The 25,728-nt window shown below is 42.3% G+C and overlaps 2 protein-coding genes and 1 long non-coding RNA gene across 3 annotated transcripts in view; 1 reads left to right on the top strand and 2 right to left on the bottom strand.

The window, feature by feature from the left end:
* The window catches only part of abhd15a (abhydrolase domain containing 15a), a 374,815-nt gene that overhangs the window by 156,683 nt on the left and 192,404 nt on the right, over positions 1 to 25,728 (bottom strand). The window lies entirely within an intron of this gene.
* On the top strand, positions 1,357 to 25,399 carry cpda (carboxypeptidase D, a). The gene is made up of 21 exons (XM_079513421.1): positions 1,357 to 2,204; positions 2,837 to 3,084; positions 9,619 to 9,761; positions 10,184 to 10,353; positions 10,550 to 10,977; positions 11,384 to 11,575; positions 13,586 to 13,759; positions 13,962 to 14,071; positions 14,194 to 14,296; positions 14,561 to 14,703; positions 15,304 to 15,473; positions 15,652 to 15,954; positions 16,257 to 16,452; positions 16,578 to 16,713; positions 16,924 to 17,070; positions 17,238 to 17,336; positions 17,436 to 17,500; positions 17,686 to 17,817; positions 17,946 to 18,131; positions 22,288 to 22,390; positions 23,270 to 25,399. The coding sequence occupies exons 1-21, from the start codon at positions 1,549 to 1,551 to the stop codon at positions 23,497 to 23,499; spliced, it is 4,134 nt and encodes a 1,377-aa protein (XP_079369547.1). The 5' UTR covers positions 1,357 to 1,548; the 3' UTR covers positions 23,500 to 25,399.
* LOC306931811 lies at positions 19,648 to 21,373 on the bottom strand. The gene is made up of 2 exons (XR_013791068.1): positions 21,226 to 21,373; positions 19,648 to 20,339 (listed from the first exon to the last, which is right to left on the bottom strand). It is a non-coding gene; the product is annotated as an uncharacterized lncRNA (long non-coding RNA).

Here is a 25,728-nt window from a genome sequence, read left to right as displayed (position 1 = left end):
GCCTAATCAATCAATAAAAATCGCACCCATGCGAACTAAGCGGTGGAACTAAAAACTGTGTTATAGTGTGTGGAGCCAAGCACATAGTTGTTGACTTAAGCATCTGCAGGGTAAATATGTCCTACTCAGACAGGGGTTAAAGGTCCTACTCAGGCGGACATACTGACAGACAGACAGACAGAGACACATTGCTGTGCCGCCGCCGCTCAAAAAACTCAAGCATACTGAAGCTACTAACTTTTCTTTTCTTCTTTTTGAGGCGAGCTAGCCCCTCCAACGCCGTCAACCGTCCTCCAGTGACATCATCAATGGGGAATACAAGCTAATAGAAACTGCAGGCTTTCTAGTCCTGAAAAGTTGCAATGCGAAAATGGAATCCATCTTTCTCACGATAATGAAAATCTTAACATTTTTGTAAAAAAATCTAATGATGATGTCACTGAAGGACGGTTTCTAAACTGCCCACAGCCCTCCTATGAGTGCTGACTGAGTAGAAAAAATCGTGCCATTTTATCATGATTATTAGTGAGGACCTATTATATGAAGATAGGTTGAAAAGTGGTGAAGTGGTGCTTTAATGTAACGGCAGCAAAGGGCATTGGCTAAGCCTGCTCCATTTGGGAAGTCTACCATATGATATTACCGTATTATAAACCCAAACTCATAGTAGAAATGGAAGAAATTGACTGGCCATTTAATTTCCATTGCAGACCTCTGTTCAACAGATGAGATGACAGGCACAAGACAATTACGCCCTATATTTTGTCAGTCAGATTTTAGACGTTTACTATTAGCTTGGATTCCAAATCCATCGATGATGTCACTTAATTGTGGTCGTGGACGGGTTTCTAAACTGCCCACAGCCCTCCTTATGAGACACAGACCGAGTAGAAAAAATGGTGCTATTTTATCATGATCATTAGTGAGGACCAATTATACGAAGATAGGTTGAAAAGTGCTGAAATGGTCCTTTAATAATATTCTTTCTCCCCTTTTGGTTTCCCTTCATAGGTGACAGAAACGGTGTTCGATGCTCTCTTCCCCTTATTCCCGAGATTAAAAATAGCATTCTCCATCTTTGCTAAACTTTCTCACTTTTACTTGCAGTTGCAGCTCTTCTAATCTGGCTAAGGTTGGCTGCTTGGCAGAGTGGGATGAAAGGAAAGGAAGAACAAAATGCTTATTGTTTATTTCTTTATTCTCAGCATCCTTTTTCTCTGCAAACTTTGACAGGTGGCAGTCTTTTCAACTGAGGTGAAAAGCCTGGTGACATACTCTATGGGTGACGCGAGGTTATATGAAGTGGGAACTACCTTAAAAAGGCCCCGCCCACTCCGGCTGAAGGCTGATTGCGTCACCGCCAAACCCCGCCTTCCTGAGGTGAAGGGGGAAGTAGTACTAGTAAGACGCAGACGCACCAAGGGCTGACTCGCTGGCTTTTAAATAGAACATACATTTAGCTGGTTGTCCGTTGCCTTTGTTTATACGCCTTCTGTCGCCGCGTAACTCAAGAGACCGAATGGTGAACGGGTAGGAGACACGTAAACAATGGCGACACACTTGCAGGAACATCTCGCCGCGACGCTGAAAGTACGACGCGTCTCACTTCCAGCCTTTCTAGTTGTTGTTGTTGTTGTGGTGTCTATAGACGTTGCTAAAGCGAGGCTAGGCAGAAGTAATCCCACCATACAAGATGTGGAAACCTACGACAGATACTATAACTACGTGGAGTTGACCCGGATCCTACAATCCATGGCTCAGAAGTACCCTCATATTGCTAACCTGTCCAGTGTAGGCCAGTCGCTGGAAGGCAGGGAACTGTGGGTGCTGCGGATCACAAAGGACCCTCTCGTAGAAGCACCGGGCAAACCCAAATTCAAATATGTTGGGAACATGCACGGCGACGAGACCATCTCCAGGCAGGTCCTGGTGTACCTTGTGGAGTACCTGCTGACGGGGTATGGGCAGGATCCACGCATCACGCAGCTGCTGACCACCACGGACGTGTACATCATGCCCAGCATGAACCCAGACGGCTTTGAGAAGTCAATCGAGGGCGACTGCGACGGCGAGGCAGGGGGGCGTCAGAATGCTAGAAACAAGGACCTCAACAGAAGTTTCCCCGACCAGTTTGTCGAGCAGGACATATCTCAAGCTGATATCCCCGAAGTCAGGGCCGTCATCAAGTGGATCTTGGAGAAAAAGTAAGTACACAGTAAAACACGGCACTGTATCTATTTTCTCCAGTGAAACCATTTCCAAAAAGTTGTAAGTAGTAAACTACGCACACACGCTCCAATATGAAATCCCAGGTGCTGAACAGAGGAACACAAACGTATAAGCAATTAAAGCAAACATAATGTTAGTTTTACAATTGTTTTTAATGGGTCTTGGTTGCTAGAGGCAGCCAGGCAGGGGTTGGAATGGCCTCTCAGTCAACATCATGCGGCTCATGCCCCAATCACTTGTTTAATCACACTGCACAATAGATGGCTTTGGACACAGTCCAGTCAGTAAGCAACTCGACATTGCTGCAATCACAAAATACCTGTTATAGCAACAGAATAATGTGACTCCCAGGGAAAGTGGTGGACGTTTTGTTTGTGTGCAAGTGGTATTTTTTAGATGGATACATGCAGGTGCAGGTGCAGATACAGGCTAGAAATTTGGATTTTGTTCCCCCCAAAATGTAAATATTTAGCCAGGTTCCTAATCTCCCTTTAATCAGTGTAGATATTTATTGCATGTTTGACATGTTCTCTTGTCTGTCTGATCACTCGCACCACACAATTCACATTCTTGTGGATGAAAGTTAAGTGTCCATTCGACTTTTTAGATTTGTGCTTTCGGGGAACCTGCACGGTGGCACCGTAGTCGCCAGTTACCCATTTGACGACTCTCCCAACCACGAGCGGGAGGGCCATTATAGCAGATCAGAGGACGACAGTCTGTTTCGATACTTGGCCGGAGTCTACGCCCAGAACCACCCCGTGATGAAGACGGGCCAGCCCAGCTGCCCAGACTCGCCCGAAGAGACCTTCAAGGATGGTATCACCAATGGAGCCCAGTGGTATGACGTACCCGGTAAGATTATCTGTTTGTTTCTAGAATTATCCCAGAGGTCATTTTGTGTGATCAATGCTCATTATTTGGTCTCACCTCCTTGTGAACAATCACACATATTGTGTGTAGTAGCATGGGTTCCATGGTTTCCATGGCGATTGAGCCTCAATGGATGTTGTCTTGTCTTTGTCTCGGCAGTAACATAATGAGCCAATTTTGTCTGAGAAGTGTTGACAGCGAGCAAGTCTGGTTTAAGAAGGAGCTCAGTTGTATTGGATCATAGGAGTGTCTTGTAGGATGGATGAAAAATCGTGGAACGGCAGTATTTGGTTGCTTTTCCTGTGCAAGCCTATTGTTTGGTCACTGAGCTAAATTACACTAAATGGCCTGAAGTGAGACATTTTGGCAGTGTTGCTATGGAGATTGCAGCTAATGTACCGGTAATTGGTGTAGTTTTAGTTTTCTCTGTGTGTGTGATGGATTACTGCAACATTCATTCATTCTTTGAGTTTGTGTGTGTACTTGACAAGCTTATACATAAACATTTTATTTTCAACTCTGTCAACAAAGCACTGTTTTGTACTGTATTTTTGGGTGGGTCTGCCAGGTAAGTGTCAAAACACTCAAACACTCTAAGCCTAAGACTTAATAGGCTGTCCTCATTTTGTTTGTCTTGTTGCCAAATCAGATCCTTAAATTTTAGATGTTTACACACAGATGGGTTCATTATTGTACCCTCATGGGGGCGATCCCACCAAGAATTGTCCACTGCTGAATGTGGTTTTTAGGTGCACATAAGTGTTCACATTTTGTGCACAAGGCACAGAGCAACATTTCTTGCCAAATTATACCAATGTCATATTTTTGGCCAGTCAGCCAATCAAGTCAAGCAAAGGGCACTAGGGCAGGCTTTGGTTCTACTTTATAACTTTCCTCCTGTTTTTGTCATGTTTGAAATTGACTGTACCAAAATGGCCAGTGTTTATGAAAACTCATCCTAGTTGTCTGGAGTATACATGACAGCACAAAGCCCTAGTGCCCACTGCCCACTGCACAGGCACTCTGAGCAGTTTTAGTCCATGTCAATCACCTACAAGGGGTTTTTGAAGCAACGCTTCTCAGTGTGATTGCCCTCTTATAAAGCACAGTCTTGAGCATGCGGATTAGACTGCTTAACGGATGTTGATCTGACTAAAGTGAACTTCCTATTATTATCACCCACACTTAGGTAAGGTAATTTTGTTTATAAAGCGCCTTTCAAAACAATCATTACAAGGTGCTGTACAATAAAATATAATAACAGAATAAGACATGAACACACAGTCAACATTACAACAGAAATAGAAATAAGAAACAAAGCAACAAAAGCAATACATAGAAATAGATAAAAGCAGAACTAGAGTAAACAGGACTCAACAGAACAGAGGCAATCACTATAGCAAACCAAAATACTTACGATACAGATGCGTTTTTATCAGCTTTTTAAATGTATACTCTTTCAAGTTAAGAGGTAAAGCGTTCCAAGGAGTAGGTGCTATAAATGAGAAGGCTCGATCACCTTTTCTCAGCTTGGTAGCAGGGATAATAAGAAGGCCCTTGTCAGAAGACCTAAGTTGTCTCGTATTTACCTTGGGGTGGAGTAACTCAGTTAAATGTATTGGGCCCAGCCCATAGAGGGATTTGTAAGTAATTAATACAATTTTTATTTTTTCTATTGGTAGCCAGTGTAAGGCAGTGAGCACAGGTGTAATATGTGACCTTCTGTATGTATTGGTTAATAGTCTAGCGGCGGCATTCTGTACAAGCTGGAGACGGTGTATTGCGGAGCGACACAGGGTAGTGAACAATGAATTACAATAATCCAAACGGGACAAAATCAAGATCTTGTGGTCTAGTCTAGTTAATAAACACTTAACCTATTGCCTATTTCTCTGAATATATGTGTATTTTTTTTAGCTTGGGTATCGGTGGCTTGCGGCATCCCCTCTTGATTCAGATTAAGAAACCGGGCCATTGGTGTCACTCAGACAGTATTCTGATCCACTGGCTCTTTGTGTTGATTTGATGGTTGGCCGAGGGGGTGAGAAGTGAGGGACATGGGATTTCAAATTACAGCCCATCTCTCCTCTGTGTCTGTGAGCATGTGTGTGTTTGTTTGCCAGTGCATGTCTTCCAGGATAATCTGATTCTAATATTTTCCTATAGATTAGCATTGAGTCAATTTATTTGGAAAAGATACAATAACCATTTTTGAAGACCAAGTACTAAGTAAATTTACTTATAATTGATTCATTGTAGGCTATTTATTTATTATTTACCATATTATGCACTTTTGATCTTGACTGTCTAGGCCAACTTCATTCTTCTAAAATAGACTGTAGATAGTTACATTCTTTTAGTATGTAAAGTTAAAGCTAAATAACATACATAAGACTCATCTCATTGTGATTATTATGAATTACTATTGAGACTAGTCTAAATGTAGATGTCAGTGTCAACAAATGACAAATTATTGGGGAGCCAAACAACTGGAAAAGTGACAAAGGTAGATGATAATCTACTGGTCTAAATGTCATGAAGCATTAACAGGTTAGGCTGGGCTCCAGTGTTGCCAAGTTTGATTATTATAAGTGACCTTGGGCTTATTTCTTCCATAAAGTTGCAGGATGCAGGTTTTTGAGCTTGTTTGTAAAATGTAGTTTTGGCTTGTTTCCTAATGTTTAAATGTTTTTACAATCTTTTTCAGCAGATCTGAAAAAGATTAGCAGATAGCAGATTTGCAAGCTCACTGAGCTTTCAGATTGGCTATTTTCAAACAGCCGGTGCTTATTTCTCTCGCAATATCTGGCAACACTGGTTAGCTCCTTTTGTCTTCCTTGTATGACAGTGATAGATCTGCAAAACAGATATGACACACGATGACGTTGAGGTACTGTGGTTTAGCATGATGTGGCCTCTGCACAATTGTCAGTTTTTGCATGTGTCGGAGACGGTGTAAATTGAGCCACCTAGCCCACAGATTTTTCTTTTTTTATTGTAATCCAATTCAAGTGAGATTTGTGTTTAGTTATATATTTCGTTTTATTAGGGTGATATTGCCGTGCCCTCCAACATTTTTCAGCCAAAACGAACAACCGCGTGGCAAGCTCGTGCGGCCGTAAGGGCCCGTGAGGCCTGTAAAATTACTCTAGCCCAGGGGCCTCCTATAAATCCTGCACTGCAAATAGTCAGTGTTTTGTTTTGGGTAAATATAGTGTAATTTTTCAAAGATATAGTCCCCAGGCCATACACTCTCTACCAATCATCTTCTAATCTAAACTATGGTAGTTTGATCATCCACCTAATAATTACATTTAATTTGGTGATAATGTAGTAATAATCTCTCACTTTACTGTGCCTTACTAAATTGTATGCATTGCACAGTGCGCTATTTCCGAACACGCCCATTGTGTCAGTGGGTGCTTCAGCCCTCAAGCACCCCCGGACTCAACGCCGCTGTCCTGACTAGTTCCTGTCAGGAACTAGGGTGTGGACTGATTTTGGAGGATGTTTGCCACTGTAGGAAATGGCATTGGTCCAGACAAAGCATTTCATTTATAAAACTGATTAAACCATTAAGACGCCGGGAAGTGATCTCACCCTAAACGTGCACACATCCGCCTCGGTGACAGCAGACTGCTGGGCGAGCGCTGGCCCTTTTGGAATGGAGGGTCAGATCAATATATCCGCCTGGGTGACAGCAGACTGCTGGGCGAGCGCTGGTGCTTTGGCATGGAGGGTGAGATCAATATATCCGCCTGGGTGACAGCAGACTGCTGGGCGAGCGCTGGCCCTTTTGGAATGGAGGGTCAGATCAATATATCCGCCTGGGTGACAGCAGACTGCTGGGCGAGCGCTGGTGCTTTGGCATGGAGGGTCAGATCAATATATCCGCCTGGGTGACAGCAGACTGCTGGGCGAGCGCTGGCCCTTTTGGAATGGAGGGTCAGATCAATATATCCGCCTTGGTGACAGCAGACTGCTGGGCGAGTGCTGGCACTTTGGCATGGAGGGTCAGATCAATATATCCGCCTGGGTGACAGCAGACTGCTGGGCGAGTGCTGGCGCTTTGGCATGGAGGGTCAGATCAATATATCCGCCTGGGTGACGGCAGACTGCTGGGTGAGTGCTGGCGCTTTGGCATGGAGGGTCAGATCAATATATCCGCCTGGGTGACAGCAGATTGCTGGGCGAGTGCTGGCGCTTTGGCATGGAGGGTCAGATCAATATATCCACCTGGATGACAGCAGACTGCTGGGCGAGTGCTGGCGCTTTGGCATGGGGGATCAGATCAACATATGGAATGAATTCTGTACTGGCCATATTTGGAGCGTGTCTTGAGTGTACAGGGTTTGATGAGGTCAGATCAACATATGGAATGTCAGAACAAGTCGGCTCCATATCACGTCATATGCTGCTACGGGACATACGCATCGTAGCACCTGACGAAAAACATTACTTGCACGGGGGGGATGCGTATGTCCCGTGGCAGCATATGATGTAATGATTAATTTCTGCTTGATATGGCAGTGGTGTGAGATTACATACATGTATACATAGGGGCATTACCTTTAATCCACCCGACAATGAAACGTATCATCATTACCCCACCATCGAAAGCCAATTATACCCTGGCATTGGTACATATCTTCATCACGTCATATGCTGCTACGGGACATACGCATCGTAGCACCTGATGAAAAACATTACTTGCATGCTCTGCGTGCACAAGTAATGAGGCAGAATATCACAATGGTGTTGTCTCACGTATGCAAGTAGAGACAACACCGTTTAGCCAAGTACTTTCTTGGCCATAGATTTTGAACTTTTCGGAAGAGTAAATTGGCTGGCATTAGTTTAAAAGGAAAGCTAAATTGGCTGGCATTAGTTTAAAAGGAAAGCTAAATTGGCTGGCATTAGTTTAAAAGGAAAGCTAAAGAAAATGTCTTTGATTAAATATATAAATATATATTTGAAATGAGACAGAGATTGTCAAATAGTACAGTGGACCATGTTGTCCACTCCACCGCAACTATAGTACAGTGGACCATGTTGTCCACTCCACCGCAACTATAGTACAGTGGACCATGTTGTCCACTCCACTGCAACTATAGTACAGTGGACCATGTTGTCCACTCCACTGCAACTATAGTACAGTGGACCATGTCGCAACTAATAGTACAGTGGGCCATGTTGTCCACTCCATCTCAACTATTTACAGTGGACCATGTTGTCCACTCCACCTCAACTATTTACAGTGGACCATGTTGTCCACTCCACCTCAACTATTTTGACCCATAATCTCAAATAATTGGTTAAAGTCTCCGCTCCGGTAAGTTACAGTCACCAAGTTTCACACAATTGAACAGCTGCACGCTCCCACTTCTTGGAATTACACAGAAGAGCTGATGTGCATTTCTTTCTATTTCTCTGTGCCAAAATGTATTGTATGCCCATTCTAAGCTGGTGGAACAAAGCTGGAGATAGTTTTTCCAACCTCCCCAAAGTAGCTATTTGGGAGGATATTGTTTCTTTCTGTCAAATCTCAGAAATGTCTATGTTGATCGCCTGTGTGTGCAGCAGTAATTGTTCAAATGTGCTGATCAGTTTGCTGGTACTGCATCACATTGCCAATTGCCATCATTGAAGCTGAATGTACTTGTAGCCATCTATGCTAGGTGACTGGCCATGCTTTTTCTTCCTATGTCTCTCACTATAGCGACATGTGATACATCTTTGTACTCTTAAGGATCTCCTTACTCACTGAGACAACAAGGATGCAGGTGGTTGGTGTTGGTTTTGTATGCAGTGCTGAGTGCATGTACACCGTTCAGGCACGCCTTGTTTTGGACTGTGTGTAGTTAAGTGGCAGACAGACGTGGCCACTTTGTCTTTGTAACACTTGCAGAAAGAATCATTGATGCAGTTAATGCCGATGGCTATTTTTATTGGGCTCCTGTGGCCACCCAGCAGGCAGCTATGGCAACCGTCCAACCAGAGGGAATGTTGGCAGCATGCTGCAATCCCTGAGGACACCACTCCATGTCTGCCTGCCTGCTAGGCTGTCTGGCTGGGTGCAGAGCCAGGCTGCAGCTGGCTTGGTATTGCAGCTGCGAACACTGTGGGCCCTTGGAAAGAGACGTATGTCACAAGCAGCCTCCTTCCAACAGAAGCACTGAGTCCGATGTCCATCGCTCAATACCAGCGATGGACAGAGATGGGGCAGAGATTTAAAAAACAATGTTGATTTGGGGTAGTACTGTCATTTCCAAATTGCAGCCTTTAGCTTATCACATGGAAATAAGTTTTAGAAGATATTTCTCTTGTATGACTACTAAATATAGAAAAACGTTTCTGCATACTGTATGTGGCAGATTCATATTATAGTTTGATTGTCTCAACTCTCAAACAAAATGTTCACACTTTATGAATGCTGTTAAACTTTGTATACGTGTTTTATGTGGCAAGTGGTGCCGTTTCTAAAATCCAGGCTTTTTATTCCAACATGTCATCCAGGAGGGATGGAGGACTTCAACTACCTCCATGGGAACTGCCTGGAGATTACCATGGAGCTGAGCTGCTGCAAGTACCCTCCTGCCGATGAGCTCCATAAGGAATGGGACTTAAATAGGGAGTCGCTACTGGCCTACATTGAAAAGGTAGGACGTTCACTCTGTCCATTTACCACATTCTTCCTATTTTATACTTTGCTATTCAAAAATAGCTGATCTACCAGCTCACAGCGTGTCGCATTGTGAGCTTGGCACGAAAGACGCAACAAGCGTCTTGACGCCGAGTCAGATGTTGCCCAACTCGCGTTGTTGTTAATACAACATACCTCATATTCTTCAAGGAGAATATGGTTAAACCAAATGACCATAAGTCACAACCACAGGGCTTAAAGTTCTCAGTCCTGGGGACGTCATTTAATGAGATCAGTGCAGGTTTGCAAAAACTTTTTTTTAGCTTTAAGCCCTGCAACCAGTCATATGGTGTAAAAGACACCTTTATGAATGAGATACCAATGCTATCAGACCAAAAATGCAAGATGTTCTCTGGTAACACAGCTGTCCTCTACCAGGTCCATATTGGTGTACGCGGTTATGTGATAGAGACCACCAACGGCACTGGCCTCAACGATGTCAACATTATAGTGGCAGGTATCAACCACAATCTGACCACAGGCCAACACGGGGAGTATTACCGCCTCCTCCTCCCTGGCATGTACAACATCTCAGCTGTTGCAAAAGGGTGAGTACTGCAAAGTCAATGGATTGTATATAATTTCAGTTTTAGTATATAGAGAGAGAGAGTTGCATATTCGACCAAGACCCAGTGTGGAATTAAAATAAATAAATAAAAACAATTCTGTGTGCTTTGCTGCCACTTCCCGTATAAGTAAAGGCAGAATCAACTTGACTCAAAAATGTGTTGTGTTCACCCCTAGGTACAAGCCAATAGCACTGTATAGTGTGCAAGTGGTGGAAGGCAAACCAACTGAACTAAACTTCACCCTGGAACCCTTGGTCAATGAGCATGCAGGTAACATTGCAGCGACCACATCTGTTACCTCACCTACTAAAGCTCCAACAACACCATTACCTGCAGTTAGCGGCAACAGCAGCTCCAGTGACTCATCCCAGAATATTCTTCCTGGCGGAAATGAGAGCGACACTCCCTCGTCTCCACCAAAGCAGGAGCCTGTCCAACCCGAGGACTTCCGCCATCACAACTACGCAGATATGGAGCTCTTCCTCCGCAAATACAGCAGTGATTTCCACTCCATTGCCTTCCTCCACTCTATCGGCCATTCAGTAGATGGCCGTGAGCTCTATGTCATGGTCATCTCAGACAACCCCACTATCCATGAGCAAGGTGATTCTTTAAAACACAATTCCTTTTTTACAAGAATAATTTACTTTTTTACCACTTAGGTAGGCTTGAGATTTACCCCACTACTTCATAATCCTGGTGGTATTATTTTGAGTGAGTTGTTTGAAAAACAAAAAACTGTCAGTATAAGCAGCTGCTTAGTGATTTGGATTTACCCGGTGCATTGGCTCGTAATGGCTGCCCAGGCATAGTAATTTATATATTTCGTGACCTATTTGAACTATTCCTTCAACTTTTTAGGTGCAGTCTAGTACAGTACGGTAGATGGAAAATAATACTTCTTGGATGACAGAAACTCTTAGGCACTGGCAGCAATCTTGGGTTCTGGTCTAGGCTTAAATGGTAATTTATGCTATAATTTCTCTCTCCATTTCTCCCTCTATGCCAGGTGAGCCAGAGTTCAAATATGTGGCCAACATGCACGGCAACGAGGTGGTTGGCCGTGAGCTGCTGCTGAACCTCATTGAGTACCTGTGCCGTAACTATGGGAGCGACCCTGAGGTCACTCAATTGGTCAACAGTACACGCATCCATATCATGCCATCTATGAACCCTGATGGTTATGAGACAGCCAGTCAACGTAAGGAAGGACACACACACACACACACACACACACACACACACATAGACTAGACCATTGTTTCACAAAAATTGAGTCAGGATCCATTTGTCGGTCACGAGTAAATTATTTCAACAACAAAATAAATAATCCCCAAACATTGTTCATGAATTAAAATCAAATTCAATGATTTTTCAAAATAATTGAATAAAAAAATGAACAAATAAATAAAGAAAGCAATTCCATAAATGGGAATACAAATTGTTTCAAAACTAGTGAAAATAGCTGATCAACAAGCTCACAATGTGGCACAAGCTTGTAGATCTGCTATTTTCACTAGTTTGGCAAACATCTGATTTGTCCTTTGGGTCTTGAGCTAAAAAGTTCTGCCAATATTAACATTGATTTAATTTATCATAAAAAGAAAGGGAAACAAATAACAAACAACGTAATAGTTGCCAGGGGTTTCCCAACTCAACTGACTACACTGACATCCTGTTGTGTTGGAGTGTTGTGCATGTTTGTGTCAGTTGTGGAATTAACGGTGGCTGTGAATGGAAGCACGGCAAAAATGTGCCCTGCCCCAGACCACAGATGGCATTGAGAATGCTCAAAAGTAGATGGAATACAAATCTGCACATACAAGTACAAGTACATGCAAATACTTATTGTCCAGGTGGGATTTGAGGTGCTCTCAACTCATTAAAAAAAACTCAGCGCACACTCTAGCACAATAACCGCAATACATTGATGCATTAACAAAGGGAAGAATGACATTAATTGTAGGAGCAGTTTTATATTGACCCCAGATTGGTGCTCAAGCCTACTATACAACATTACAACTTTTTGCTTTGGAGGTTTTCAGCATGGGAAAGCCCCTTCATTATAAACACGTTCTGCCTGTCAGGAATTGCTTTGACACGTCTTTGCTGCTGGTAAGAGGAAGTAGTGAAGTGAAGCAGTTTTGAGGAGGAACAGGCCAATTGTCATGCAGACTGTAATAATGAATAATACATTTTATTTGCACTTTATATTTTAACAATTAAAAAAACAACACAAAAAACAGATCAATGGTTCGTGACCTCCCCAACTATACACAGCAAAAACACAGAAGGCATGAATACCGTTAAGTCCATCTAGGTCCTCAGTTCAAATTTGATTATTTTGGGGGGTCCCACTCACTCCCCAGTTCAATTCCAGGTCATCGGCCTCAAAAGGTTGAGATTGGGAACCACTGATCTAGGCAAATGCATCGTTAAAACTAGAAAAAGTGACCCTCAGGGCACAGGGTGACCCTTGGGGCACAGGGTGACCCTTGGGGCACAGGTCCCCACATGATAATAGCCTCTTTGATGTTTGGACAAAATCATCTGGTGGTTGTATAACAGGGCAATTAAAATAAATATATAACACATAACAGTGTATTCATAATGTTTAGTAGTGCGCCTACAAAGTTGTAAACAGATCGGTGTAGTTTTAGGAAAAACATGAATTGGCCTGTTGTAGTGCCACCATGAGGCTGTTTTGAAATTTTTGAAATGCCATTTCTTCCTCTGCCCAGTGGGAATGTGTGTGCATAATTTGGAAATTGCATGCTGTGTTCATGATTTGATTGATTTTGTTCCAAAACGGACCAATCCTGCAAGTGTTGCCTTCCAAACTTTGGAAGGCATATAGAGATAGTGTATACCGATTTGCGTGATGTATGGATAAAATGTGTACGAGTAATATAAATAAATGTGTTTTGCAAGGATCTGGCTTATGGTGGCGCTATAACGGGCCGAGAAATTGGGGTAGAGGTTTGTGATTGGCATCCAGGGAGTGTGTGTGCACAGTTTGGCATCGACCAGGCCAACGGTGCTGGAGGGTGCTGGAGATTAGCTGTACGTAGGACACACACAATGGTAGTGTCCCCTTTTAAAAGTGTCAGCAGACTGTGGCGCCCTCAGGTGGTCAGGGAGGGCATTCCACAACCGAGGAGCAGCTTTGCATTGTGTTGCTAATGTTATACATTGTGTCCTTTCCTCATAGCTGACACGAAGAACACAAGAGATAAGGGACGCAATAACAGCAACCAATTGGATCTGAACCGTAACTTCCCGGATCAATTTGCCAACATCACAGTGCCCAGGCAGCCGGAGACCCTTGCAGTGATGAACTGGCTGAGGAGCGAGCCCTTTGTCCTGTCAGCTAACCTCCATGGAGGCAAGATGTTTCTTCTTTGAAAATAGATTAGATCAGTTAGCAAGTTAGCCTAATTAGATTATTCCTTTACAGCTTTGTTATTAATCTTGTGTATATTTGCAGTCTAAGCATATATTGACCCCCCCCCATTCAATTTTTTTTTGCTGTGTAATCTGTTTTTCTCGAATACCTGTGTAATTTGATCTCTTTTATTATTAAACAGGCTCTTTGGTGGTGAACTACCCTTATGATGATGACAAGGAAGGCTTAACAAAGTATAGCAAAGCTCCTGATGACGAAGTCTTTCAACAAGTGTCCAGAGCCTATTCACAGGTTAGAGGACACTGCACCACCGTTTGGATTGCTTTGGTCTCAGATACTGTCCGTTAAACATGGGTTATGAAATCTGTGGATTGATATCTGTGTGTGTGTGTGGTGTGTGTGTGTGTGTGCAGGCAAATCCTATGATGCACAATGGCCACCCCTGTGAAGACCTCTACCCAAATGAGTACTTTGAGGATGGCATTACCAACGGTGCTAACTGGTACAATGTCCCAGGTACTTCAGGCCCTTTCAGCCCAAAACATCCGATTAACCACATTATACCCGGTGTCCCTATTTTGTATTTAATTTTTTATAAACTAAAGTACATTTTTAGATTTGATTTTCAATCCTTGGAATCAAAATGTACAGAAACATTCTGGGGCAACAGGGATTTTAAGTCAAATTATTTCATGTGTCCATAGTCTGTATGTGTGCAATATACTGTACGTTTGATATGAAATGATGGATGGGAATGACCATGAGTGCTTTCCTCCCCAGGTGGCATGCAGGATTGGAACTACCTGAATACCAACTGTTTTGAGGTGACTATCGAGCTAGGCTGTGTCAAGTACCCCAAGGATGCTGACCTGCCCACTTACTGGCAGCAAAACCGACGATCCTTGCTAGATTTCATACACCAGGTAACACTCAAGACAACACCCTGCATTGAACCCTAACATTTCACTCATTCTCTTGTTCAGTTGACTCATTGGGCAGTATTATGTACCAGGTCTTATTACTTAACTTAAGACCTGGAGGCGTGATCAATGCCATTTGGCTATTCTGAGTGGCCAAACAGCATTGACCACGCCTCCAGGTCTTAAGTTAAGTCGGAGCCTTTTTTGGTGGTTCTGGACAACCGCCTCTCAGCCGGGCACTGCACTCTGTGTGGTGGTGTGGAACGTGTGTGTGATATTTGAAGTCTGTGGGCCGAAGGGTTCTCAAGTTACGTGGATTACAGATGTACGTACACATGTACACACAGAGAGACATAGTGCATTTATTGTAAGATCTTTATCTCATGTACAATGCCCTGATAATCTTGCACACCTTAATGTCTTATTTTATTAGATACTGTATATTCATTTGCATGAAGTCTTGTGTCCTTCTTGCACTGAACTTATTACATTTACAGGAAATAAAATATAATGGTTATCCACCAGACAAAACTTTGATAAAAAAAAAGAAAAGAAAAATAACTCTGTTTGTTCATATGTGTGCGCACATGTCTGTCCTAACAGGTGCAAAAAGGAGTAAAGGGTACAGTGAGCGACATAAAGGATGGTAAGGGTATCCCCAATGCCACCATTAGTGTGGAGGGGATTGACCACAACATTACCTCAGCCCAGAGTGGAGACTACTGGAGACTGCTTGTCCCTGGTACTTACAACCTCATCGCCTCCGCCCGTGGGTAAGACATGCCATAATCAGAGTGGGAAACATTGTTCAAAATCAAGTGGAACATTTAATAATCATACATCCTGTTTGTCAGGCCTTGCCTGCTCTTGTGCAGGCTAGTTCCTGTGCTGTTGTGTGCACCATTTGCAGAATGCATCCTTTTCAATGTTTAAATCTTCTGTCTCGTGCAGATACACGCCAGTGACTATCTATGCCACTGTTCCAAAGGATGGAGTGGAGGTAGTGGACTTCAAATTGACACGAGTCCACTCAGAGCCCAAAGGTCAAACTCCTAAAGGCCCAGAGGCCACACAGGACCCATTGGAGGTGGAGTTCCAGAGTTTCATCAAGGACTTGTCCCTTGGCCAGGGTCTGGATGATCTTGTCAGTAGAACAGCCACAAAGAACAGTTTTCGATACCGAAAATACAAAGACCTATCTGAATTCCTTAGAGGACTTACCCTCAACTTCCCCAAGATCACCTCATTGCACAGGTTGGCAAAATCTTGATCTTGCCTTCTGAATATTTTTTAGTATCTAGAGTAGCCTATGTATCTCCCTGATCCAGGACCATAGGTAGCTGCACCAATGAACATTCAAGTTAATGTTTTTGATTAGGCCTGAACTAAGTTTCTTTCTTTCTATTTGCAGAGTTATAAATTAACTATAAACTTCAAAAGAAATTATTCTGGCATTCGTGTTTTATCTGTCACAGTGTATGAAATGCTGCTGCTTTAAATTTAAATACTTCCTACCTTTGGTATTGCTGACTTGGTTCCATGTGTGTGTTGTCCAGCTTGGGCCAGAGTGTGGAGTTTAGAACCATCTGGGCTTTGGAAATCTCCAACAAACCAGGGGAGGCTGAACCATCTGAGCCCAAGATCCGCTTCGTGGCAGGGATCCATGGTAACGCCCCGGTGGGCACTGATCTGCTGCTGGAGTTTGCTGCCTTCCTGTGTATTAACTATGGCAAGAACCCAGCCATCACCAGGGTGAGTTTCAGGAAGTCTTGAGATTATGGTTAAGGCCAGGGTGATTTAAACTTTGTTCCGGTGTTGCACACGGGTTTAATGGTTTAGATATGTCTCTTAACTGCACCTCCGTTCCTCCCTGACAGCTGATCAATGAGACGCGGATTGTTATCTTGCCCTCCATCAACCCAGATGGACGGGAGTTGGCCAAGGAGAAGCAGTGCACCTCATCTGTGGGCATGACAAACGCTCACGGCAAGGACCTAGACACAGACTTCTTTGGTTAGTTTCATATTTTATTGTACAAAAAAAGAAATGCCTGTTTTGGCAATAAAGTACTGTATGCAAATATTATACTAGTTATCTTTTTATTGAGGAACATCCTTTAGATTCTTTTTGGTTTAGTAGTCGTTTGAGTTTTAGTGCAAGACATTACTAAAATGCATGAAATGTTTTTTTCTCTTTTTTTTTTTTTTTTTTTTTTAATTTAAGGAAATGCGTCACAGCGTGTGGTGCAGGCCCAGCCAGAGACCAGAGCTGTAATGGACCAAATTCTAGAGAGAGGCTATACTCTGTCTGTTGCTCTGGATGGAGGCTCCCTTCTGGCCACCTACCCTTATGACAAGCCTGTCCAACCAGGTAATAACAGGGCCGAACCAGAACCATGATATATCCTAGACGGCTATACAAAAGTACAAAATATCTTTTTTCTTAACAAAGATAGACACAGGTGCATTTGCTGACAAACCAATACATTTGTTTGTATTATTTAATACAGAAATTGATTTATTATATCTTTTTTCCAGTGGAAAATGAGGGAACTCTGAAGTACTTGGCAAATGTATACGCCATAAACCACCCCAAGATGCACCTCGGGAACGCTGGATGTCAAAATAATGGCCAGGGTATGCATTACTAGCATTACGCACATTGTCTTAGTCGGGTGGTCTGTAATGAAAGCTGTGGAGACAGGAAATAATATAATTAATGCCTTTCTCCTTCAGTGGGGAACATCCCAGATGGAGTTCTCAGGGCTGCAGAAAGACAAAGTCACATGGGAAGCATGAAGGTAGGTCTCTTAGGGCTACCCAACTAAACTTGTAGTTGACTAATCATCGTAGGACTTATTAATATTGCACATTTGTAATGTTAATGACTTGACCTGGAGTGAGTAGCCCCATACAGCAGTGTATTAATGTAATGAGTCAGAAGTGAGTGCATCATGTGACCGTGTTTGACTTTGTGCCTTTCCAGGACTTCAGCGTGGACTTTGGTCATTGTCCCGAAATCACAGTGTATACTGGCTGTTGTCTGTTCCCCCCAGCTGAGGAGCTTGACACACTCTGGGCCGAAAACAAGAAGCCTCTTCTTAGCATGCTGGTGGAGGTATAGTACAAGCTATGTTTCTGGAGCCCACGGCCCCACAGTGCAGCAAGGTTAATAAATGAATAAATTATAAATTAAAAGATAAAACTAAACTTGAAAACTCATACTCATGTTTATTTGTCTGCCAGGTTCATAAGGGCGTACGTGGTGTGGTGAGGGACAAGAGCGGGAAACCAATTGTGGGTGCCATGATTGTGTTGAATGGAGGGGTGCGGGTCTTCACTGCGGTGGGGGGCTACTTCCATGCCCTGCTGGCACCCGGCAGCCACAACATTGAAGCTGTTGCTGATGGTTACCAGCAACAACGCCAGGAGGTGTGTGTATAATTGGATGAAAAGTTCACTTACCCATTTGTGTTGTCCTACCCGTCTGTGTCTGTCCGCAGCTAATTTTACATATTGCTACCCTCTCATATCTTGTGCACGCTGACAGTATAGTATATATATATATATATATATATATATTTTTTTTTGTACTTAATTGCAGTGCGATCATCCATCCAGGTTATGGGATAAGCATCCCACTACTGACTAGCAATTAGCAAATGACAATGCTCCTGTTCCTCCGGCTTATGTACCGGAAGTGGAACTAGCCAGTCGCAGACATGCAAGTGTGTAGATTCAAGCCGGCATTAGAGATTAATACCAAACTACTACAGCAAAGAGCAAGATGCAGAGAGGTAGACAATGCCTATGAATGAGAGAGGGTCAGAATAGACGATCATGGCCGCTGCCAGCTATGAGGTCACAGAGGTCCACTCCAGACCATGGAAATTATTTCATAAAATAAGAAGCTGTTTAACGGTTTAAATAATCGGGTTGAAAACATTATTTCCTACTAGGTCAAAGCCCACTTGCACTGCGGTATGGTATGGTGATAGACATACGTGTTAATAGTTGATTTCATGAGCTTTACCAAAACTGCAAATGGATGATCACCTGCATCTATAGATTCTACACACTTTTGTCACAGCTCATTCTACTTTAAAATAGGCAGGTATTGCAGTCTCAAATTGTATGATTATCCCTAGTTGGGATGGGGGCATATTTACAATCACAAAAACTCCCCCTCAAAAGTTGTACTCGAGATGAGAGACAAACGGTTACCTGACATTCCTCAATGTGTTTTGTCTGAAATAACCACAGGTCATAGGTGAAGCAGAAAGCTCCAGAACCAAATAGTGTCTTTGTGTTGGGACCATATTTGGTCCCTGTCTTTTTTTATTGAATGCTTAACAGTTTGCAAATAGTACAATTATAAAATGTTGCTAAAAGCCTAACGCAAAAAGCCCTAAGGGCCAATTATAATGTATGGGTTACTGTAGTGTATATTATGGTTTAACTTCTCAAAGTTAAAGTCTTAAAATTGTGCAGAAATGCAGTAAATGGGTTTAATTTAAAATGTAAGTTACTGCAGTTACTTTACCTGAATATGAAGCACGGAAGACTTTTCTAAAATAACATTTCATATCTTTGTAAGTATGGAGACATTGCAAGTTAGCCTTGAAACAAGTGGGATAATGCATTGTGAGCAAGTCAATTATATTGAGTTTACTGCATTATCCCTTATTTGTAGGACTGTGGAAAAACTAAATTCAACTCAATTAATTACACCTCACTTTGTTTGACTGATGCTTGCAATGCAGTCATGTCATGCCAATCATAGAAAAAAAAAAGACTTGAGTGACTTGATTGAGCGCAGAATAGTTGCAGACGTTCACCCTTTTAAGCCGTTTCGGCTTGGGAAGAAATACAAGCTACATAATTGTTAAGGGTTTGTGTGAGTTTTGGACAAATGATTCTTTTTCCAGTTTATCAAACGAAAATTAGCAACATAACATCCATATTTATTGTCAAAACGGCTGAACATGTATTCAAACATTTGAAACGTAAATGTGGCTGGGAAAATAAGGTTGTCATGGAAAAACATGTTGAACATAAATGCACACAAACATAAATACACATGATGAAATGTCACTATAAATGTCATGGTGGCTCCCCATTCATATCCACCTCTATGTGGGGTGTGGAGCGGAGCACACAGAATCTCTCCACTATCTCCAACTTTTCACCTTTCTGCTCAGTAATCTGCAACACAGGGTAGCAGAGCTCTGCAAATAGATGTTCCTTGATGGTACGACCAAGCTCTGGACTGTAGGCCTTGCACTCCCCACAGGGAGTGGTCAGTAGGGGATCCACCACTGAATGATATGTCTGTTGATACTCTGGTACTGTGTAGCCATGGATCATAAGGGGTCCTGACTGACATGTCATTGGCCCACCGATAGTGACTCTTTCCTGAGCAGTGAGAGGCTCAGCACTCGCAGCCTGGTCGAGTTCAGGAAGAACTGCAGCGTTCCTTCTGAACCTGTCAGGTTGTGGCTTTAGGAAGTATCCTCCACTCCTCTCAGGCTCCAGGTCACATGTTATGCCAAGCATATCAGGTCTCTCCTTAGTACCCTCACCATATTTCTTCGGACATCGCATACTCGGCCGCAGGCTATAGGGACGCATCTCATGACTCTGGAAATGTAAATATCAGTACATACATATGATCTAAAGATACCTTTTGTAGGTGCTTCTGATTCTCATGCAATTTTAAACTAGGCATTTTTTATTTGCTCCCATCAAATTCTAAAAATCGACTAAAGGATTGGGCTGATCTTAGTTGGGACTATTGTGTAAGCACTGCAGCTAATAAAATAATGGATGTTAGATTTAGGTGTACTGGTAAATACTACCCAACCCCATAATGTACCAGTCTAGTCACCACAAAACCTTTGCCTCCTTTTAACAAAATAGACATAGGCCTATTAGGCTAGGGCCGCTAGGCCTAATTTACATCAAGATCAGCCTAGACTAGATGTTTTTATCCTTTTAGATGGCAAAACTGACATAGTTGAAATTTAACATGTTAAACAATATGGGAGCACAGATCTGAAACGGAATGGATTACCGTGTTCATTGCATCTAGAAATGTAGATCTCGTCATACTTTGTGCATCACCGCACAGTGAATACCTGATAAATAAGCCATTGAATGCCTTTAAATACAACTGTCAAACAAACATTTAGGGACCGTGGGATACCGGTATGTAGTACTGAGAAAGTGATGGGTTTTCTAGTTCTGATTTAGTCCCTCCGATCTTTACGCAATGCAGACATATACCCCCATAGTACGACGGTGTCGCTTGCCAACTGCACAAGCCAACAGCACTTCGCATCGCTCAGTTCATTTTTGACAAGCGACACGCTCCGTTCGATTAATATAATCCAGAACCTGAGATATTTTCTGCTAGAATCCAGTCTGCACAAGAACATGGAAAACAAAGTATCCTAAGATTTAGACTCTCGTAAATACATCTACGAGAGTCTAAATCTTAGGCTAGGTCAAAAGCATCGTAGCTTACCCTTTCGTCAGTCACGTTCATACAGCCTCAACTTTAAACTAAATTTATGTACGCACGTGAAAGACACTCAAATAGGCCTATCACTCGGAAACTCCCACAATTAGCCATGAGAACGTTGTACAATCACCAAACAAACAACGTAGGCTAACTTGTGAGTGTCAAGTTTAAATCCATGTTCAATATTCGGGCTGCTGCGATCGTGCACTGTGCACATGTTGATGATCGTTGGCTTTCTGACTGCAACCAACTAACTTGAGTTATATTATATTTATAAAGGCATTCAATCAATTTGGATTTTGGACACAGGCGTATATTTCAAGGTTGTGATGTTGAAGTTTAGCACATGTTTCATCAAGCACATCTCCAGCTTCCAGCTAGTGCAACAATGAATGGATCGCGTGTTCCGGGCAGACCATCAAGCGACCGGAGCCGAAAGCAAAGCATGCTCATTAAATGCTTGTTCATTTAGATAATAAATTGGCTAAGGAAGCAGTGTGGACTGTGGAGCAGAAAAGAAAATTGTGTGTAGGATCTTCCACAAGGGATGGGTGGGGGAAAAAAGAGGCTTATTTATATTTTTGTTGGTTGATTTGCGGCCACCTGTTTTAAGGTAAGGTATTGCTACTAGACTTCATGTAGGCCTGTGCTTCCAGCTACTAGACTTCATGTAGGCCTGTGCTTCCATTTTCCACAAACTATCACCACACTCGGTAGTCTCTCGAGACATTTCTTTTACAGTCTATGCTCGAGACAGACAGAATTCAAAGGAAAAGTCAAGAGGGCGCTGTTTCTCCTTTATTTGCCGATGGGTTCTCTGATTGCACTCGGAGACTCGATCGGATACAGTCTTGACTCTTGTCTCTTGAGATAAGATTGCCTTACCAATGTGATGCTTGTTATCAGAGGCTAAAAGCAGTAAAGCTAGTAAAGATGCTTTGATATAGCATTATCATTCCTCACTCAAACTCTACATGTGTGCATGGATGTTGATCGATGTCTGGCTGCTCTCCAGTGTGCTCAACACCTGAATGAAGACAGTGTCATTTTGATTCCATTTCCCAGGTAGTGGTATCTTCCTATGAAGCTGCTGTCAGCATCACTATCGAGTTTGACATGGACAACCATATCTTTGGCCTGCCCAGGGAATTTGTGGTGGCTACTGCAGGTAAGCAACCCTACCTAATGGAATATCCTTTTTTTTCTCCACTGACTCGTGTGTGTGTGTGTGTGTGAATTAATCAATATGGCAATACAATAATCATTGTATTCCTTGCCGATAATTGTAGCTTTAAAAACAAACACATACCATATCAACCATATCTTTGGCCTGCCCAGGGAATTTGTGGTGGCTACTACAGGTAAGCAACCCTACCTAATGGAATATCCTTTTTCCCCCCACTGACGTGTGTGTGTGTGTGTGTGTAATCAATATGGCAATAAAATAATCATTGTATTCCTTGCCGATAATGGTAGCTTTAAAAACACAAAAAAACATCAGTTTCTGTTCGACAGTGATGATAATCTTTTGCATTTATCCATCAAAACAATTTATTTCTATTTATTTCCTTTTTTGTTTAAATGTTATTTCCTTTTTTGTTTAAATGTTATCAACTAAGTTCCATCCTATGACCTATGCACAGCTTTATGTGTCTGTGTGTACCCCATAGCGATGATTTGATCGGCTGAGGGCTTAAAAAGTGAGGATAAAAATTGGGGACAGAAAAGTAAGGACGCCAAAAGTGATTGGCTGGAATGTGAAGAATGTTCGCTTAAAAAAAATCTATCTTCATTCCTTCAAGATTTTCACTATTTCGTGCTGATTTTGTGTATGATCTGTTATTTTTTAATAGCCAAAGTATAAAATTACGATGCAATTGGTTAAAATCTAAAACGACACAGAATCTCTCCCGGTTTTAGTGGGTTAATACAATATGTCTAATTACACAGTTGACTTTGGTTTGGCACATAGTGATAACACAGTGACTGGCGCCTGGTGGTCTCACCTCATCTGACTCATTGGTCTCCTTTTCATCCTCATGTGCAGCGGCCTCCATGACGGCGCTGGTGGTGACGGCGTGCATTATCTGGTGCGTGTGCTCGGCCAAGTCCAGCCAGCAGTCCAAGGACGGCTTCCACCGGCTTCGACAGCACCGTGACGACTATGACGATGAAATCCGCCTCACCTCCATGGGCTCCAAGAAATCGCTGCTAGCCCATGAGTTCCAGGACGATAGCGAGAGCGAGGAGGACACATTATATGCCAACAAGCTTTGAGAACAAATCAAATGCTTCCCAAAATATTCTGGTCAACAAGGACCGTCTGAACTGGAGGCAGTACTGATACCTTTAGGATTGATATTTTTAAGATCAATGAAGGTGCTCTTTCTGCCATGATGCCAACAAACTCTTGAGCCTACACCCTCTGCCATTTGGTGATTAGTATTACTATGGTAATACTATAAGAACTTCTGCTTCTCTCTGTAACTGATGGGCTGACCTCTGTTTGTTTTGCTTCATATCTCCATTGGACTGGTTCAGAGGAAAGGAGCCAGATAAAGAGGAAGAGGGTTGGTCCATTGTGGCCCATATCCAGCCTCTCACAGCCACTTGCTTTTCTCCAAGCTTAGCTGCCCAAAGTGTGTTCTCTCATGAACTGATATCTGTCCTGCCTGGCCTATCCTGGTCTCTCAGTCTAAATTAAATCACATTAAGCTTTGTATGGATGTAAAAGCATAATTAGACACACACACGCTCGCGCCTATCATCACACTTGCATTTCTGTGATACTGCTAGTACTATTAATGATAGGTACTAGTGCACATAGGTTATTACGAAACATTTATCATTTCAAAAGTCAGTATTGACACATTTACTGTAAGTACTGAGCCTTTGAGAGAGAGATTCCAATACTGTGCCTTGGCTTGTGTAGAATTAGACAGTCCAGTTGGACTATGTGTATTTGGCTGATGTTGATAGCAGGAATGTAAGTGGATCATTTTCAGTCCAGGTTTTCAATTCTCAGGTGTTATGAAAGAGACACCATTGTACTTTGGAAGGCTGCTAAATTCCAACGTTGCACAGGCGCCTGTGCTTCATAGGTGGTTTTTGTCATGGTTTTTATGTGCTGAATTAGGGCTGTGGCTGCAACCATGCAGGGTCCGTTTCTCCAAAGCGTTGTAACTCCATTGTTGGAAAGCTAAAAAGAAACCCACCTGTTAAGTCAAGGCCCTCTATGCATATACTATTAACTTGCACTGAATGGAAAGTAAAGATTGTTTTATATCGGTGGAGAATGGCACTAGTAGAAAATGGATAATAGATTGTAAGTATCATTGTCTCATTTTATTTTAGACCACATTTTCAGATGGATAATTGGGTACCGGTAATTATTTAAAAAATAACATGTCCATAATGTCTTCTCGTGACTCACTCTGAACATGTACAGTTGGAAATGATTGTTGCCTAGATCATGAATCGTTTCCCACATGGCCATGTTTCAACACAATTTGTTTTCTGGGCATAGATAGCCTATACAAAATGAAAATAAAAAACCTGCCCTGCTCCTGAATTTACTTTCTACTGGGTTTACCTAATCTCAACAAGTCCCCCTTCCACACCCTACCACGCAATACCACAAAGTTGCATTGCATGAGCATTGTCTGTCTGTCTGTCTGTCTGTCCATGAATGACTTAATCACGAGTCATGACAGATGAACTGTTGATTGTTTGCATCTGTGTAAAAGTTGAAGGAATTGATAAAACTTGACCCCATCTCATACCCATGTAATGTGGAAAATATGCCTTGATATCCATGAGTGGCATAGCATCAAATCTTTGAGATACAATCCTTTGTAAAATGATACCCCCATTCATACAATTTAAATCTGTTAATATGTGAATAGAGTAAGGCAGTTTTGTAATTTATTTTTCTTCACAGCACTATTTTGTGGCTGTGTATGCATTTTTCAATTTGAGTGTGGTGGGGTATACTATTTTATATCAAATGGAATCACCTGTAAATAATGTAATGTTTACCACTTGTGAATAAGAAAATAAGTGCAATTCAAGTTAGCCTACATACAACCAACAATTAATCTTTGTATGTGTGATTGTGATAACATGCTAACAAACTTATGACACATAAAATAAAGCCACAATCAAGCTATTGCCCCTTGTGATGCATTGCGTGACATGACATCACACCCAATTATGTTCCAGATGTGTGAAATAACTGCATGTAAATGCAGCAATAAGCTATGACTGGGATTTAGCTGCTAGCCTATTTGGGAGGCGGTGGATGGAGAGAGTGCAAAGAGTGGTCCTCAGGATGTTTTGGGCATGGTTCAGGCCTATCCACAGCAATTTAAATATTTAATATTTGATGTGATTTTAAAATAACGAAAAACAGGAGCACTTTGCCTTACTGGTGTAGTGTTCGAAAGAATCAAAATACGTGACCCAAGAATCCCAAAGAAGAAGATAATAAAATATGGGATTTCTTTA

Source organism: Electrona antarctica (assembly GCF_951216825.1).
Source record: "Electrona antarctica genome assembly, chromosome: 11".
Classification (NCBI taxonomy): Eukaryota; Metazoa; Chordata; class Actinopteri; order Myctophiformes; family Myctophidae; genus Electrona; species Electrona antarctica.
The sequence above is the reverse complement of the archived record's forward strand: the minus strand, read 5'-3'. Positions and strand labels throughout refer to the sequence as shown.